Genomic DNA, 16,524 nt, shown 5'->3' with positions numbered 1-16,524 from the left:
AACGGCCTGCCGATCACCACTACTGCCAATGAACGTTGAACTTTGGCCTTGTAGCAAGATACGTACAAGCACTGTAGAATCTGAAGGTCATGACGCTCAAGGTGCCACCGCTGATCAGAACAACAGACGCACTAACCAATATTGACATGCTTACCATACCACCGGGCTTAATAACAGGGTTCTCCACACTAGTGCATCGCAATCTATGCTGCACTTGTCGAATGAACCCATTCAGGCCATCCTATTCAATAGAATCCCGCAGACGGTTCGCAATTACTGCTTAAGGCCTGAGGCTTTGGCAGTTAAGTTATTAGGTTTCACGAATAGGCGTAAGTGCTAGTGATGGAGTCTTGGTTACCTCGTCATCCGACCAATGCTGCATAGATCTGACCGCAAATCAAACGGCGACGTCATCAATGTGTCTCCGTAACGTGCGGTATACGGGCCTAACCAAATATCAATTGGCAAATTGCAGATCGACGACACTGACGATGAGTTGTTCGTTAGTAGTTTGTGGCGTTTCCCAGCTATTGCCCCTAGCTTGATGTCTCTTGCTCCGTTGGAGGGCTTTCACCTGTTCTCTCCTTGGCGCACTGTGCCAGTGAATTTATGTAAACAATGTCAATGATGTCATCACTATCAAATCGTTGAGTCATGTACAAGTTACATAACATAACTGTACTTTTAGTGTAGTATTCAAAAGAGGGACATTACTTCTTGAAGGTACTATATAAGACAGATGTACTGCGTACTAGAATAAATACAAGCCAACCGACACTGGGGACTCGGAGCATCAAAGGACACGTCACTAGCCATGGCGAGCTAAGAGAGACAAGGTTCGTGGAGTGGTGAAGTAGGACTAAATCTGCGTCACGACGTACGTACTGCACCCGAAACCACGCATTGCCCTCGTTCTTCGGGTATGCTGTCAACTCGGAGCATCACAGAACACGTCACTAGGGCATCACAGGACACCAATGTTCCACTAGTTGCCCCAAAGTGCACAACAGTCTTGACCTTGCCTCGGCAAGTCCTAGCTAGCGTTCTGACATTAATAGTTCGGTTACAAACAGCCATCAATAGCCCCTATATAACAGGCAATGATTAATTATTCTACTAGGTAAATTTGGTTGTACCGCCGACCTTCTCACAAGTCCGCTTTCGCTCTGAAGTGTTAATCGTCAATTATCATTGAAGCTTGAAGCTTTGAAGACTGGTACTAATCAGATGTGAATTTTGATTCTGAGAAACACTGTCACAGCCTTGACCAGATTGGCCGGAAACAGTAGGTGACCGGACTCTCTCACCGTGACCTTACATTGCAACACTTGCCTATCATGTTCTTCATCTTTGGTGTGTTCAAGCGCGTTTATGCGGTAAGTCGGTTTCCAGTACAGATCATACTAGGACTAGCCGTACTATCTCACTGTTTTTATCGCAGGCTTTCATTAGTCCACCTCACCCACCCAACGTGGAAGATAAAGATGCTTCTCCTCCCCTCAAAATTGGTCTTCTAGGGGCGGCCGCAATTTCTCCTCATGCTCTTGTTCTGCCTGCGAAAAGCCATCCGGAGGTAGAGCTTTATGCTGTTGCAGCGCGAGACATCAGTCGTGCCGAGAATTTCGCGAAGAAGCATGGTTTCAAGAAGTGGTATGGAGGGAAAGATGGATACCAAGGTAAGCTAGACAACATGTTGATAGAGTGGCACCCTTTGTGTTTACTGCTGCATGACAGACCTTCTTGATGACCCCGCAGTAGACATGGTCTACAACCCCGTGCGTGCCAATTGAATGCCGTTGCGTGCGAAGTTTCTGTGACTAAGGGCCCGTTAGCTGCCTAATGGTTTACATTACGAATGGACAATGAAGGCTCTTGCTGCCGGAAAACATGTGCTCTTGGAGAAGCCCAGTGGTAATACCGCCGAAGAAACGAGGCGCATGTTTTCTCTCGCGGACCAGAAGGGGCTCGTTCTTCTTGAGGCATTCCACTATAGGTAAGTGTCTTTCTGATCGTAACAAAGCACTGTCTTGACGTATATCAGGTTTCACCCTGCTATTCAACGTGTCAGGGCCATCATTGACAATGGCGAACTGGGTGCTATCAAGGAGGTAAATGCAGCTCTTACGCTCCCGAAGGGTATGGCTGGCAACGATGATGATATCCGGATGAAATACGATCTTGGTGGCGGTGCGATGATGGATTGCGGATGTCAGCTTCCCCTTTCTCCTACGATGGGCCCTTCTAACATGATATTACAAGGTTATCCTTTAAGCTGTGTTCGTTATCTTGCATCAAGCAACCCTACTGCGGTGATGTCCGCAACCGCGGTACGGTACCCAAGAGATCCACGTATTGATACAGGCACCACTGCCAATCTCACTTTTGCTTCCTCGAAGCCTGACGAGGAGCCAGTGAGGTCCACTATCAGATGCGACTTCGCCGTCCCTCCCCGATGGGGCTTTATCCCTCACTGGCCAGAAATTTCCGTCCACGCAGTTTGTGAACGTGGCTCCATCGATGTGTTCAACTTCGTGATGCCAGTGATTTACCATTCTATCACTGTGAGACCTGACGGTGACGTTCCGAGGACCGAGAGAGCATACACGTTCGAGGGTGGTAAAGGAGAGGAGTGGTGGTCCACCTACAGGTACCAGCTGGAAGCTTTTGTAGACAAGGTTAAGGGCCGAACACCACAAACCTGGGTGAGCCCTGAGGACTCCATTGCAAATATGGAATGGATAGAGAAAATCTATGAAGAGGTGAGTGAGTGTCACATCTCGGCGATGGTTTGTCTAATTGGACATGCAGAGTGGACTTGGGTCTCGACCCCAATCTACATATGTCCTCCCAACTGCTTGATGTTAGATTGGCCATTGTCATGCATGTTTCAAAGCCCTCAGTGCAGTTGAGAAATATCAACATCAACTGTACAAGTATTTTGTTACACTGTACCACACGGACCACGATCTGTTACCGCATGTACTTAGTTGCAATGTGTGATAGCATAACAACTCAGTCAATCTCAGCATATAATTGCGACATTCAAGCTAAGAGCACAGGAGAAACCTGAATTCAACAGCTATAATGGTTTACAAATATCGTACACATCGACCGCGAAGACAGTGATAGATTTTGGAAGGAATACATCGGGGCCGATTGTCCCCAATGCAGTTGGTAGGCCAATGTTGGATCATTGCTATTTCGGGAGGCACAAAGTTGGCTTGCGTGTGATCAATCTCCAGCCAAGCGCTGTCGATCTAACCATACAGTAAACAGATAATGATAGCAATCACGAAGGCGTGATGATGGGAGGATCCGGATGGGACAAACAGCAAGTGGTTTGAGTTGTGAGAGTGACGGCAAGTGAAACGAGTACCCCGAAGACCATTGTACCGGACAAAGCATCATCAATATACTTATCTCCGCTGAATCTCCACTGCACTGGTGAACTCTTGGGACCATGTGCTTTTCAATGATGATAATCAAGCTTCCGGTATAATCGTGTGTCAACCTCCACCGTGGTGATCACACGGGTCTAAATCGAGCCCCACGCGCACTCGGGTAAAACCAATCATAAGGAGTGTTGTCCTTGGATTCCAGAAGATATGGTAACGGGGTCAGCGTTCAAACAACACTGCAACCAGTACCAACGGCCGTCGATAATTACGGACGGATCCTGGGGGGAGAACAGCTGTCAAGGTATGTACTACGCACCGTACCTCCAATGCACAGCAATACTAATCCCACTTGCTGCCGCATAATTGTAATTGATGTGTTTAGCCAGATGTATTGCGCACCAGCATCTGGCGTAAAATTTCTTCGCGCGCCGAAACCAATCAACTGTGAATAAAACGCTCCCATTGCTGTAAGAGGGCACAGTCACCGTTCCGATTACAAAACTTTCAAGCTCACCTCCACAATAAAATCAAAGTTGGTACACTAGCAACCGACTCTCGAGTTGCTAATTACCAGAGGTCATCGTTGAGTTGCATTAGTACCTTGCTGGAGCTCCCATCATCGAAACTACGGAGTCAGTGCAGAACACCCGGAGCCATGATAAGGTCGTGCGTCGGATATGCAAAGTCTGGGCAGAGGGTACTCAGTGCTGTTCACTGGTGTTCAAGATATGATTACCCAACGCTGCCGATCACTTGCGAATATAAGAGTTTTGGCCGGTCTAGGTACAAGTCTACGCGACCTAAGCAAGGATATTAATCCCGACTGGTGGTTGTGCATCGTGACTGTGAATTCCATCTCTGGCGTTTTCGAACTCTGGAGTCATACACAGCTATTACCTGAAGTCTGCACAAACTTGTACACGCTGCACAGACCGGCCATCGAATTGTTTGTTTAGGGTATGCTGGATTAGACTGCTGGGACAGATGGTCGGACTCGGACGCACAGTCGCTGTGAGCGCTAAAAACTGACTTGAATGCTTACTAAGCAAGTCATGTTCAATTTCTGTGTACTATGACTGCCGTCGTTGGTGGTCACCGGTCATGACGGTACCTATGACAAGAGACTCCAATGATTGATGTCAGTGAGTAGTACTACTTACCTGCTCTGAAAATTCTGAATGTGGAACAAGAATCTTGATCGCATGTATATGTACTTGACGGTGTAGCACGCTCGTGAATCAATCATGCACTATCATTGTTCATATGCGTTTCGATCAGCATCCATCGTTTCTGTGATAGGTGTGGCTAGATCTATGGCATTGCCCCTTCAAAGCTTCATGCTTCCTTATTCCTTCGGCGATGGGCCTAATCATGATTAGCGCTTAAAGAATTTAGTCAACGTGTTGCCCATGCGGCTTTGGTCAAGGGTATTCGGCTCATGCTAGAGGTCTCCTTTCTCCCACCTACTTCTTGCACCCCACTTCGCTCGCAGCAATCAACCATTCGTGATGAGTAACTCGGGAGACCATAGGCCAGATCCTCCTCCAGAAACCTGCGAAGCAACTGCTCGTGAAAGCTCAGTATGTAGTCTCAAAGGCTTACGCACTGTGGATTAGCGCTCATGAAATTCATCACTACTTCTGACACTTTCCTCGTCCAGAACCAACCCCGTAGTCAAGTCAAGCAGGCTGTGCGGAAATTTGCGAAAGGCGTCACCAAGAAACTTTCTGTAATTAGACCACTGGGTTTCCTGATTCTGAATATGGCTGACGTCGTGCAGAAACGCTTCAAGTGTTCCCGTAACCGTATTCCTGCGATCCAAAATGTCGAATTTCAAGATGCATTGTCGAATCAGAATATCAGGGTCAACCAAGGCACATCCGGAGAACCTGCTTCGAAGGTACTCGAATCACATCTATGGTTTTTGTCTCTAAATTTTGTTGGTCGCGCAGGTTCTCGACATCCCCTCTGGCGTAGAGGAAGGCATTGGTTCCAAATCAGTTGATGCTGAACTTCAGGGTGCCCACGAGGCTTCAGAACACATGAAAACACTCGGGGGACCTGCGCAGTCTGTGACATCCGCCGCCAACAATGCCCAAGCAGGTCTCACTGCTGCAGATGATTTCCAGACTAATTACCTCCAACCCCTGAAAAATTTTGACACTGTCATTGAAAAGATCGCAAATGTATGGGCTGCCCTCCTTAGCTGGTAGCGAACTAATCAGGTTATAGGTACATCCATATGCAAAGATGGCGTTGGGCATACTTTCTGCTGCAGCTAAAGTACGTTCTATGTTTCCCGGAGACTTGTCTCCCGCTCAGAAGTTATGGTTCCTTGCAGATTGTTCTTGCTCAAGCGGAACGCGACGAATCAGTGCATCGCCTTCTCCAGAAATTAAATGAAGTTTATGGCTTCGTTACCCAAGACGACAATCTTTCCAAGGTTGAATCGATGCATGATGTCATCGGAAAGATCGCTCAGCAGACTCTCGAGTGTGCCCGTTTCATCAGGGATTACTCGGAGACGAAGAGCTTCTGTGAGTCGTCGAACTGTTGCATTCGCACATGAATATGATGCTCACTATGTTAATAGGGAAGAGAGTTGGTAAAAACGTCGTCGCAGAAACGGATGATATCATCGCACGGTACAACAACGCCCTGGATGAACTTATGCAACAATTTCGGGATCAAGCTCATCGGGACGTAGCTATATTTGTCCAGTTTGCGGGTGAGGATTCATGTATGTTTCCCACCTTAGATCCACTGATACCCTTAAAGGTGAAACACTCGATCTTGGCGGCATGACTTATGCTGCGGGTGCGGGACTAGATACTGCGAAACAATGTCTGCCAGGTACTCGCATGGAGATTCTCTCCCAGATCACCGAGTGGATCAACAGCAGCGGCGATTCTGTTCCGCGTGTAATGTGGCTATCCGGCCCTGCAGGCAAGGGCAAATCAGCCATCGCGCACACGATTGCCAACTGGTTTGAGGAAACGGGAGGCCTTGGTTCATGTTTTTGTTTCGATCGGCATAGAGAAGCAGACCGTCGTCATGAAAAGATTTTCTCCACCATCGCGCGCGATCTTGCTGATCGTGATCCGGGAATGAAACGAGCGTTAGCGGACGTAGTCAAGAATGCACACTCACTCAAGAATACGACGGACATTATCCAGCAGTGGCGCAAGCTTCTCATGGAACCGCTAAAGAAGCTCTCTGCGTCAAGTGTGGGGCCCGTCTTGATAGTGATCGAAGCACTAGATGAGAGTGGTGGAGTGGAGACACGGCGTAACCTCCTCCGCATACTTGCCGGTAGACTTCAAGACAAAGGGCTTCCCCAAATCAATGAACTCCCTTCCAACTTTCGTATTCTCGTCACCTCTCGCCCCCTTCATGACATCGAAAAGGAGTTTGAAGGTGTTAATCATATTCTACCCTTGTCCATGGACAAGATTCCAGCAGAAGTAGCGGAGTCCGACATCCATGCTTTTGTATCTGACAAGCTAAAAGATCTGCCGCATTTTGGGCGCCAAGAGTTTGCAGACCTCGCTGCGAAAGCTGATGGACTTTTCGAGTGGGCACGTCTTGCATGCGAATACATTACGGAAGAGCTTCCCGGCTTATCCCCAACGGACTGTTTCAATGCTGTCGTGAATTGCAATCCTGGGGAGCGGAAAAACTTGTTGTATGATATGTATCGACTCATCTTAACAGAAATCATGCCAAAGGATAAGTACACAACGGCTCATTACGAGCAAACAGTAGCGAAGTTTCGTTCTGTGATGGGACAAATACTTGCCACAGCCGAACCCCTCCCTTTAGCTTCACTGAATGCTATGCGGCAGCATTTCCCGGAGGACCACGACCTTTACGAAGTAGATGTAGTGGTAAAGCGCATGGGATCCCTCCTCAGCGGCACTACCGACTCACATACCCCCGTCCGACCCCTTCATGCGACCTTTCAAGAATATCTCACGGACAAATCATCCAGCGGAGACTTCTTCGTCCAGAGAACGAAGGCGCAACAACGCAACCTTGCATTCGCGTCACTGCGAGTGATGATGGCCCGAAAAGATGGCCTTCGCTTCAACATCTGTGATTTGAAATCGTCGTACCTCCCTAATTCCCAGGATACAGAACTGCCTCAACGAGTCAAAACATTCATTCTCCCACTTCTCTCCTATTCCTGTCGATATTGGGCCACACATGTTCAAATAACAGACTTTGACGATAAACTAGCAAAGGAAATAAAATTACTCTTCGACAATGAGCGACTGATGTTCTGGATTGAATCACTCGGACTTCTCAATGCAATCAGCGGTGCCGTTACTGTGCTTGCACTCGTTGCCAAGTGGCTGAAGGTAAGCACATAATACCTACGAGGTAGTGTCGGATGAACAGCTCATAAACAAATACAGGGTCATTCTGGATACGAAGAACTGCGGTCCAGCATGATGGATGTACAAAGATTCATTCAAGTGTTTGGCGGCATGATTTTGCACAGCACGCCACATCTGTATGTATCAGCGCTCCCATTCTCGCCCGTCAACTCCATCATGGCTACCAAATTTATGAGAAGATTTCCGAATAACCTTCGTCTGGTATCTGGCCTTGATTTCAACTGGACAGTTGTTCAGGCCGTAATCAATGGGCACACTGGAATAGTTTCGTCAGTCTCGTTCTTGCCGGATGGTACTCGCATCGCGTCAAGTTCATCGGATAAGACTGTGCGGTTGTGGGATGCAGCGACGGGACAGCCATTGGGTGAGCCCTTGGAGGGGCACACTGGAGGAGTTTGGTCAGTCTCGTTCTCGCCGGATGGTACTCGCATCGCGTCTGGTTCGGAAGATGACACTGTGCGGCTGTGGGATGCAGGGACGGGACGGCCTTTGGGTGGGCCCTTGGAGGGACACACTGGCGCAGTTTCGTCAGTCTCGTTCTCGCCGGATGGTACTCGCATTGCGTCTGGTTCGTACGATAACACTGCGGCTGTGGGATGCACGGACAGGACGGCCATTGGGTGAGCCCTTGCAGGGGCACACTGGAGCAGTTTTGTCAGTCTCGTTCTCGTCGGATGGTACTCGCATCGCGTCAAGTTCATCGGATAAGACTGTGCGGCTGTGGGATGCAGGGACGGGACGGCCATTGGGTGGGCCCTTGGAGGGGCACACTGGAGGAGTTTGGTCAGTCTCGTTCTCGCTGGATGGTACTCGCATTGCGTCTGGTTCTGAAGATAAGACTGTGCGGCTGTGGGATGCAGGGACGGGACGGCTATTGGGTGGGTTCTTGGAGGGGCACACTGGAGGAGTTTGGTCAGTCTCGTTCTCGCCGGATGGTACTCGCATCGCATCTGGTTCGGAAGATAAGACTGTGCGGCTGTGGGATATAGTGACGGGACGGCCATCTCCCGGGTCAAGTGAGCCAGGTTCCTCCGCGTCTCCACTGCGCCAAAGCATCGCACCTTCCGCCCAAGAAAGCCGTATCATGTCAACCAACACTTGGAACGATCGCCTCATTTCCTTCTCATCCAGCCAGGAACACGCTCTGCCCAACCCCGCTGACTTGCTCGAACCTGCCTCTCATCATGATTCTAATTCAACCCCTTTCTTGCTGCAGGCTGATGGATGGGTGATGGGACCCAATCATCGGCTCCTTTTCTGGGTACCTCTCGCCTCCCGACATGCATTTTATACTCCTTGGATTTCATTGGTGATACCCAGAAGACATCCTGAGCTTGATTTGAGCCGCATGGCACATGGGACGCACTGGTCGAGTTGCCGAGATGCGTGAGTTCTTAGTCCTTACCATCCGTTTTCTCAGTTGCTAACATCAATCCTACTAGCTCCACCTGACGATAATTCTATTGTTGTGATACTGAGTGTACCATTTGATTTTTTGTCAATTTTATACCTAGCACCGAGCCTAAGTCCAATTGAACGATGTGCTGGAAAGCAGATGGCCGAAACTCCAGATGTCGTTCTTAATTCGTACCGAAAACTGATTTTATCAGGCATGTTTGCGCCCTCAGAAATTCATGCAGATGTTGAGAGGCGATGTTCCTGTTCTGAGATGTCATCACATAGCAGCCGCAATCTTTCGATCGAAGTGTCTGTCATCAAGTGGCTGCGACCTCGCAGGTACAGAGACACAAGGACGCGCTGATGGACGTCTGAAATCTGACGGGACCATTTGCAGTGAAGGGACTTGGGCACGCTGCACGCTGGCATCATGGCATACAGAAGATGCCTCTCCCATGGCTTCTTTGCACAGTCTGTCAGGCTGGCAAGACAATTCGCATTAGTGGGTTCCCGTTGGCTTGAACTTCGTTCTGATTATTCCTACGGGCCAGCTTTCACAGGCGAGTCTGCAAGGAGGTCAGAAACCAATCAACTCCCTAGAAAATGTGACAGAGTTTCCGTCATTCACGCCAGTACCTGTGCCTACATCTTTGACGAAGTCGAGACTGCACGGTTCATGTCAGAGAGTTCAGCTCGGAGGTCACAAGTTTGCAAGATTCATGTTCATTTATGTATGTCTGTGGTGGACGGACGTGTGAAACTTTTCCAGTCTCCTATGGAGAGCATACAAATTCACCATTATCATTCTTGGTATGAGAAGACGGCAGGTACTTCTCATTGGTCACGGTGCTACTTGTTACTGGAGGATAGGACTCGATATTCGAAATTGGCACCTTCCCGGATTATTCAAGAATGTAGGGTGAATTGTACCAAAAGCTGCTATCGGGTGTCATATCAGGATTGAGGACCTGAGCGTGTCGAGTCATCATTTGATCCAAACACCAGATCTTTGAAGAAAAATCGATGAATGTTGTGGAATCTACGGAGAGGGAGAAGAGGATCAGCAGTAGGAATAGGAGCACACAGGAAGCTGAACAATACGTCCAATGAAGTTCCTTGTAATTATTGGACGATATACGATTGTTGGTCACGGCGAAGGGTATCGAGACGAAGGCAGGCGCCGGTAACATTCATTGTCGTCTTTTTTCGAGCAGGTAAAGCAAATAGCACCAATGGTGCGTGTCGTATGCAGGCCCAGGCCTGGCGGTGAGTGAGTTGGTCAAAAATGTGAGAGATGATTTGATATGGGTGCCCATAGTCAAATTCAAAAACCAAACACATCATGTCCAATGCATAATTAATGTGACAGACCCATTGGATAAGAGACAAATTTTCTGTTCAAGAAATCTTGATCGCTCGCAGAATTGTGCTACCTGCGTCCACTGGTGGAATATGTGGAAAGTGAAATGTGCAACCAAGAAAGACCGAGAAACGAACGAGAGGTGCCTGCTTGGTGCTAGCGCTTAGATCTAAGATCTAGTTGCCGAAAATTGTGTGAGCACTGCCACCGAGCGCTGTCTCCTTCCACAGACCATCAAGATGGGGCGGAACGCAAAGCTGCACAAACGCATCGTGAGTCGTCGACGATCAATTTTCATTCCCGTCTTCTAGTAATAATGAAGTCTTCTTAGAAAAAGAAGACAACTGCATCATCTGCGTCACACCCTTCATCCGGCGCTGCTAATACACCGAATGCACCTGTAGTATCATCGCACGTACAAGCCGCAAGGAGACGCGCAGATCTCAAGTCAAAGTCAAAGTCAAAACCGTCATCAAGCAAGGTTACGGGAGAACGTGTTCTCGGAGGTGCGGACTATGTGACATTACTTATGGGCGGACGCAAGAAAGCTGCAAAGGAGGCTTTAAAGTTACCAAAAAGCTGATCAACAGTGTGTTTGCAACTATTTCATCCCGCAGTACACAGTTTTTAACCATTTTATAGACCTACACGAGGCTTTTGAGTCTACTATTGATTAAGCCTCGTGGAAATACCCAGTCATACATGTTAGGATCTCCGAACTATATCGTTTGCATGGCAGCTCTCTGTGCTCTCATGGGGTACCTCGGGAGATGAGCAGGTCCCATTGGGTCGCTGTAACATTTGTGGCCCATCGTGGGCGTCTCACCCAAGTGGATCTAGATGTCGTGGTGATAACCACCATTCCGTCCATCTGTATATATGAACTTCGATGCATCACACGCCCTGCTACTCTTCTTGCGGCCTTCTTGCTGAGTGTCTTGTACAACATCTTGATGGTCGCTGGCGAGTTTTTTATTGTCAAACCGTCTACCACACATCTTTTCGTGTTGGCATGCCTCCCGGAGGTAATGCGGACATCCGTGTGTAATATACTGCCTTCGCTTTCTCGCTTCTAGACCGGGAGTTCAGCTGTTTTTCTTTCTTGCACTGATACTTCATTTAGTCTCCATAGAGCGGAGGGAGCACATGCTTTTTTTTCAGCCACAAATTAATTCCTGCCTACCACTACTTGTCGTCACGGCAATCTTCTCCCAGAACGAACCACATGGATCCGAAATCATTCATTCATCCTGCCCTCGCACTGCGAGCATGTCTGGTTGATTCGGAGCAACGCTGGCTTCTATTGATTGACCGTCACCATCCTAATCACTGTCGAGGACAACAACCACAGGTACTATGGCTGATCTGTGGAAGGCGCATGCTCTAGTGCTATGGCATCCACTATGGTCTGATAGGTATTTGTGTAGCTCCTTTCTCCTAGACAGAGAAACGAGGAATAGAGAAAATGATAAGGGAGAGGAACGTGTTCGTGAGAGATCACCTGATGAAGGTGTCGAGATACGTTTCGGACTTGTAGAAACCCGAGATAACCACCAGGTTGTACACACGAAAAATCTCTATCTTGGCGGAGAGTAACAGCCTAAATGTATGGTGATGACCGCAACGCTGAATATTTGGGGTATTGAGCGCCGGAAGAAATAAGTGTCTGCCCTCGAGATGCATCTAAAGATATACAAACTTACTACGGGATGGCGCTTAACAGATCATTGATAGCGAAGTCGCGTAGAACGCAGACAGTCTGTTTCATGATTATGACGCTGTTCTCTGATCTGGTTGAGATGCTTGAGGTCGTGGTAGCAGAAACTCCCATCTGATCTAAAGGAAAAGAACACGAGCGATCGAACTGTCCTTCGCTCACAATAGTTAGCATTGCGAAGTCCGATGCACTACAAGAGCCCCATGATGAGGAAACAAATTATCTGAGTAAGTGGAAACATGAAAGAAACTCTACGAGTCATGTGGGGGAGATGCACAGTAAAGAACAAGCACAAGACGAGCTCACAATATGACGGGTGTGACTGCTCGGATGCTCCACCACGAGGTGTGGTGGACGGCGAGGTGGCGCTAGGCTGAGATTGCAACGACAAGGCTTGCTTGTAAGCCAGCTTTGCCATTGTTGCTGCGTTCTCTGGCCGTAGTGCAACTGGAACAAAATTATTAAACCACGACGACAGTGAAGGAGCACACACCTGTCAGTATTGTACCGTAGCAAGCCCGACAATACGAGGACTGCGAGTACAGATGGACTGTCTTCAGGATTTCGGTTGCTCTATCCATCGGTATTAGAGTGGGAGCGGCGGAAGGTATTGTGAATATCTATGGATGAGCGAACTCAAGCTTGGGACCAGTCTAAACTCCTCCCCTCAAACCAGTTCCGATATATCATCATATATAACGGGAAATTGCTATGAGATCAGTATAGTATGTTGAAACTGACTCGGCAGCATGGGTGAATTGCAGGAAATGCGGTTGGGGTGTGCATGTGCAATTCGGGGAGGAAACAATTCAGTCCGAGGCGGAATACTGCGAATACTTACCACGGGGTACCCAAGGATTAGATGCGGACAGGATGACTGGTGCACGAGATGTGCAGCACCAGGATTTGCATGTATCTAGCAACTGCCTGGGATTGAAATGGAGGCTTCACGGTATAGCATTGAAAGTAACCTGAAATTGAGGAGGTCGTGAAGATCAAATACATACACCCTCGGCGTGAACAATGAGATAACACAAATGACAGATGAACCAGAAGATGACAAGATGAGATAACTGTCCATATGTTGCAGTGTCAATGCACGGCAGAAAAAAGAACGAACGAGTCCATAATGGAAGGGGTCATAGCTACACGCTTGCTACGTCTGGCGCGGCGGTATGAGTACTATCAAGAGCAACAGGTGTCACGGCCTCCTAGGGGGCAGTAGGCTGAGTCTGTGATGGTGGCGCCTGGGGCTGGGCTTGGCCTTGCTGCTGCTGCTGCGTTGGTTGTGCATTTTCATTAGCGTGCTGAGGTGATGCGCAACAAAAAAGAAGAAGCGCGAGACGAGCCAATAATCGGACGGGTAGTGAATGCTTATATCTTGCACTTGGTGTAGTAGGATTAGTGCTTGGAGCAGGCTGTGACGTGGACGACCTCAGGGCTTGTGGTTGGGTTTCCTGCTGCTTTTTTTCTGGTGGCGGTGGCGGAGCAGTGAATATAACCTGGACAGAAATTATTAAATCACGATGATAGGAAATGCATGCGAAGAGATACATACCTCTCTGTCCTTTACTGCAGCCACTTCGACGACACGAGGACCACGAGACAATATGAACCGCCTTGGGCGTTGCTGGAGCTCAGTTAATCTATTGGTGTTGGAGTGAGAGCGACGGAAAGGCGACGAAAGGTGACCGAAGAGTACACTCGCACTCCCAAAAGAGGGTGCGACAGGGCGAGGACGGCGGGAAGATGAACGGTGATAGTTACCGTACGTTCCAGAGGACTGAGATCAAGAGGTCAGAACATGAACCGATTAAAAACGCTGATGACACACATTAGCGCCATGTGTCACGTCATTGAAAAAGTCTGGTGAAAGTTCATCATCCACGGCCTGTGTAGCACGTACATCCATTAATGGCTCTTGAGCTGCCACCTGCAAGGGAGATATAAGCGCAATTTTCACCGAATAATTATGAGCTTTACATCAGATAAAGATGGGAGGAGGTCTTCAAGGCCAGCTTCTTTGAGGATGACTTGAATATCCCATGTGTACGCGTTTGTGTTTTCGCAACCAGTAACTAGCAGCTTTCCATCAGTTGAAAGGGCTACACAGTCTACTTCATCTTCGTGCTGGAGGGGTAGACCGACAGGGAGGTTGGTGTCAAGATTCCACAGGCGTGCTGTCTTATCATCGGATGCACTTGCAAGGAAACGACCATTGACGGACAAGGAGATGGAGTAGACCCAGTATTGGTGACCGTCAAGGACTGCGGCCACCTGCCAGGTGGCTGTGTCGAATATCCTAATCGAGCCATATGAACCGGAGATAAGTCTCTTCCCGTCCAATGTCCATGCCAAGCTCAAAATTTGATAATCGTGTTTGAGCGTGTTAAGCAGGTCGCCTGTCTTGGCATCCCAGATTTTGACCGCATCCTCGTCAAGTCCGCCCGTTGCAATTTTCGTTGCATGGGGCGAGTATATCACCGCGTTCACCCACTGGTGCCCGGTTTTGATCATTAGGACAGTTTCGCCGCTCTCGACATCCCAGACTCTTGCCGTCCCGTCCCAGGACCCGCTCAGCACTCGTTTACCATCTCCACTCCAGCACAATGCATACACAAGATCGGCGTGTCCTAACCATTCGGCAATAACCTCCTTCGTCTCGACGTCCCATAACCTTACTTTCTTGTCATAGCATCCACTGGCAATTGTCTTGCCATCTGGAGACAATGCCATGGACCGCACTTTCGCCTTATCCTCTTCATCTCGCCAGTCCTCTCCTACCTGTGTGCCTCTCTCTAGGTCCCATAGTCGGAGTGAACGGTCCCCGGAACATGTGATGACCTGTCGTTTCGCATGCAGATGTACAACACCATTAACCCAATCGGTATGACTTTGCAATGTCTGACGTGGCGTGATCGCAGGCACCTCACTGGTGGAGGAAGACATAGTTGATTAGCGCTCGGTATGTTGATGGGAGGCGGGATCTTGGAATCAGGTCAGGTTATCTGGCAACAGCAGTAATTGCTGGTGAGTTTAGGAACCTGTCTTTTTCACCTTAATTCGGAGCACATAAGCCAATGCTAATAAAACAGCTCACTTACTACAGAATCCACTCACCCAGAACTCTAATTTTGGGACTGTCTATGGAGGAGGTGCTGCGTCGTTATTTGTGAAATTACAATATGCAAGAGATCTTTCGAAGTTGGTAGTAAGCATGCCATCAGTTGAAGAGCCGAGAATATTACTCACGAAAAGCACTGTCTTGACGAATCCAGCGCTCAGTCGCCACCGATCAGAGGGCGTTTGGTTGGGAGTTGAGGAAGTTGGGCACCTGTTCGTTCAAGCATCTTTTAAGTTGTGCCCCATGTGTCATCCTTGTGTTCGCTTCACAGCTTATTGCTGTGTAGATCTCGTCTGCAACCGGTGCTAAGTTCATCTTCCTATACGTCAGGGCTACATCGACGGTCGTGGCACACATTCGACAACTTGAAGGTGCTACACTCCCTCCCCGCTCTGCACGTCTTGTCTGGTCTATTTTTTTTTCAACTCGATGACATCAACTCTTCCAGCACGTTTGTAGGACATGGAACAGCACCTATATCATATCCAGGTGAACTTATTTGTTTACTGAAAAGGTCCCTGTTCACATTGATCAGTTGATAGGACGTATCATGGGTCTTACCACCCCTCTCAAACACAAATCCCCATCAGACATCTACATTCTACTCAAATTCGCGGATACTCGCATCGCGTCAAGTTCTAGGGATAAGACTGTGCGGCTGTGGAATGTAGGGACGGGAAAACTATTGGGTGAGCCCTTGGAAGGGCACACTGGAGCGGTTTTCTTAGTCTCAATTTCACCGGATGGTACTCGCATCGCGTCTGGTTCGGAGGATAAAACTGTGCGGCTGTGGGATGTAGGGACGGGACAGCTATTAGGTGAGCCCTTGGAGGGGCACACTGGAGCAGTCATATCAGTCGCGTTCTCACCAGATGGTACTCGCATCGCGTCTAGTTCATCCGATAACACTGCGACTGTGGGATGCGGTGATGGGGCAGCCATTGGGTGAGCCCTTGGAGAGGCACACTGGAGCAGTGATATCAGTTTCATTCTCACCGGATAGTACTCGCATCGCGTCTGGTTCAGAGGATAAGACGGATAAGACTGTGCGGCTGTGGGATACAGCGACGAGACAGCCATTGGGTGAGCCCTTGGAGGGGCACACCGGAGCAGTTGTGTCAGTCTCG

The 16,524-nt window shown here is 48.7% G+C and overlaps 4 protein-coding genes across 4 annotated transcripts; 3 read left to right on the top strand and 1 right to left on the bottom strand.

Moving 5' to 3' along the window:
• The first annotated feature begins 1,136 nt into the window (after positions 1-1,136).
• F5891DRAFT_1002753 (NAD(P)-binding protein) lies at positions 1,137-3,047 on the top strand. Its single transcript, XM_041360262.1, has 7 exons — positions 1,137-1,376; positions 1,442-1,676; positions 1,735-1,775; positions 1,833-1,993; positions 2,042-2,208; positions 2,260-2,759; positions 2,809-3,047. The coding sequence occupies exons 1-7, from the start codon at positions 1,338-1,340 to the stop codon at positions 2,857-2,859; spliced, it is 1,194 nt and encodes a 397-aa protein (XP_041232110.1). The 5' UTR covers positions 1,137-1,337; the 3' UTR covers positions 2,860-3,047.
• A 1,972-nt stretch (positions 3,048-5,019) lies between these two features.
• On the top strand, positions 5,020-9,250 carry F5891DRAFT_1181943 (uncharacterized protein; the record flags this gene model as incomplete). The annotated part of the gene is made up of 10 exons (XM_041366092.1): positions 5,020-5,127; positions 5,179-5,298; positions 5,351-5,584; positions 5,631-5,681; positions 5,740-5,935; positions 5,992-6,126; positions 6,177-7,759; positions 7,817-8,366; positions 8,407-9,184; positions 9,241-9,250. The coding sequence occupies 10 exons, from the start codon at positions 5,020-5,022 to the stop codon at positions 9,248-9,250; spliced, it is 3,765 nt and encodes a 1,254-aa protein (XP_041232109.1).
• A 1,515-nt stretch (positions 9,251-10,765) lies between these two features.
• Positions 10,766-11,139, top strand: F5891DRAFT_1238312 (uncharacterized protein; the record flags this gene model as incomplete). Its single annotated transcript, XM_041369677.1, has 2 exons — positions 10,766-10,828; positions 10,888-11,139. Exons 1-2 carry the CDS (start codon positions 10,796-10,798, stop codon positions 11,137-11,139), a joined length of 285 nt encoding a protein of 94 aa, XP_041232108.1. The 5' UTR covers positions 10,766-10,795.
• Positions 11,140-13,212: 2,073 nt separating this feature from the next.
• F5891DRAFT_471476 (WD40-repeat-containing domain protein) lies at positions 13,213-14,610 on the bottom strand (the record flags this gene model as incomplete). Its single annotated transcript, XM_041371938.1, has 4 exons — positions 13,213-13,775; positions 13,832-14,056; positions 14,108-14,206; positions 14,257-14,610. Coding segments are annotated over 4 exons (969 nt in total), but the record flags the coding sequence as incomplete, so codon positions are not given.
• Between the last annotated feature and the right edge of the window lie 1,914 nt (positions 14,611-16,524).

The sequence above is a fragment of the Suillus fuscotomentosus genome, assembly GCF_016647785.1.
Source record: "Suillus fuscotomentosus strain FC203 chromosome Unknown F5891scaffold_4, whole genome shotgun sequence".
NCBI lineage: Eukaryota > Fungi > Basidiomycota > Agaricomycetes > Boletales > Suillaceae > Suillus > Suillus fuscotomentosus.
This window is presented reverse-complemented; position numbering and strand designations above follow the sequence as displayed.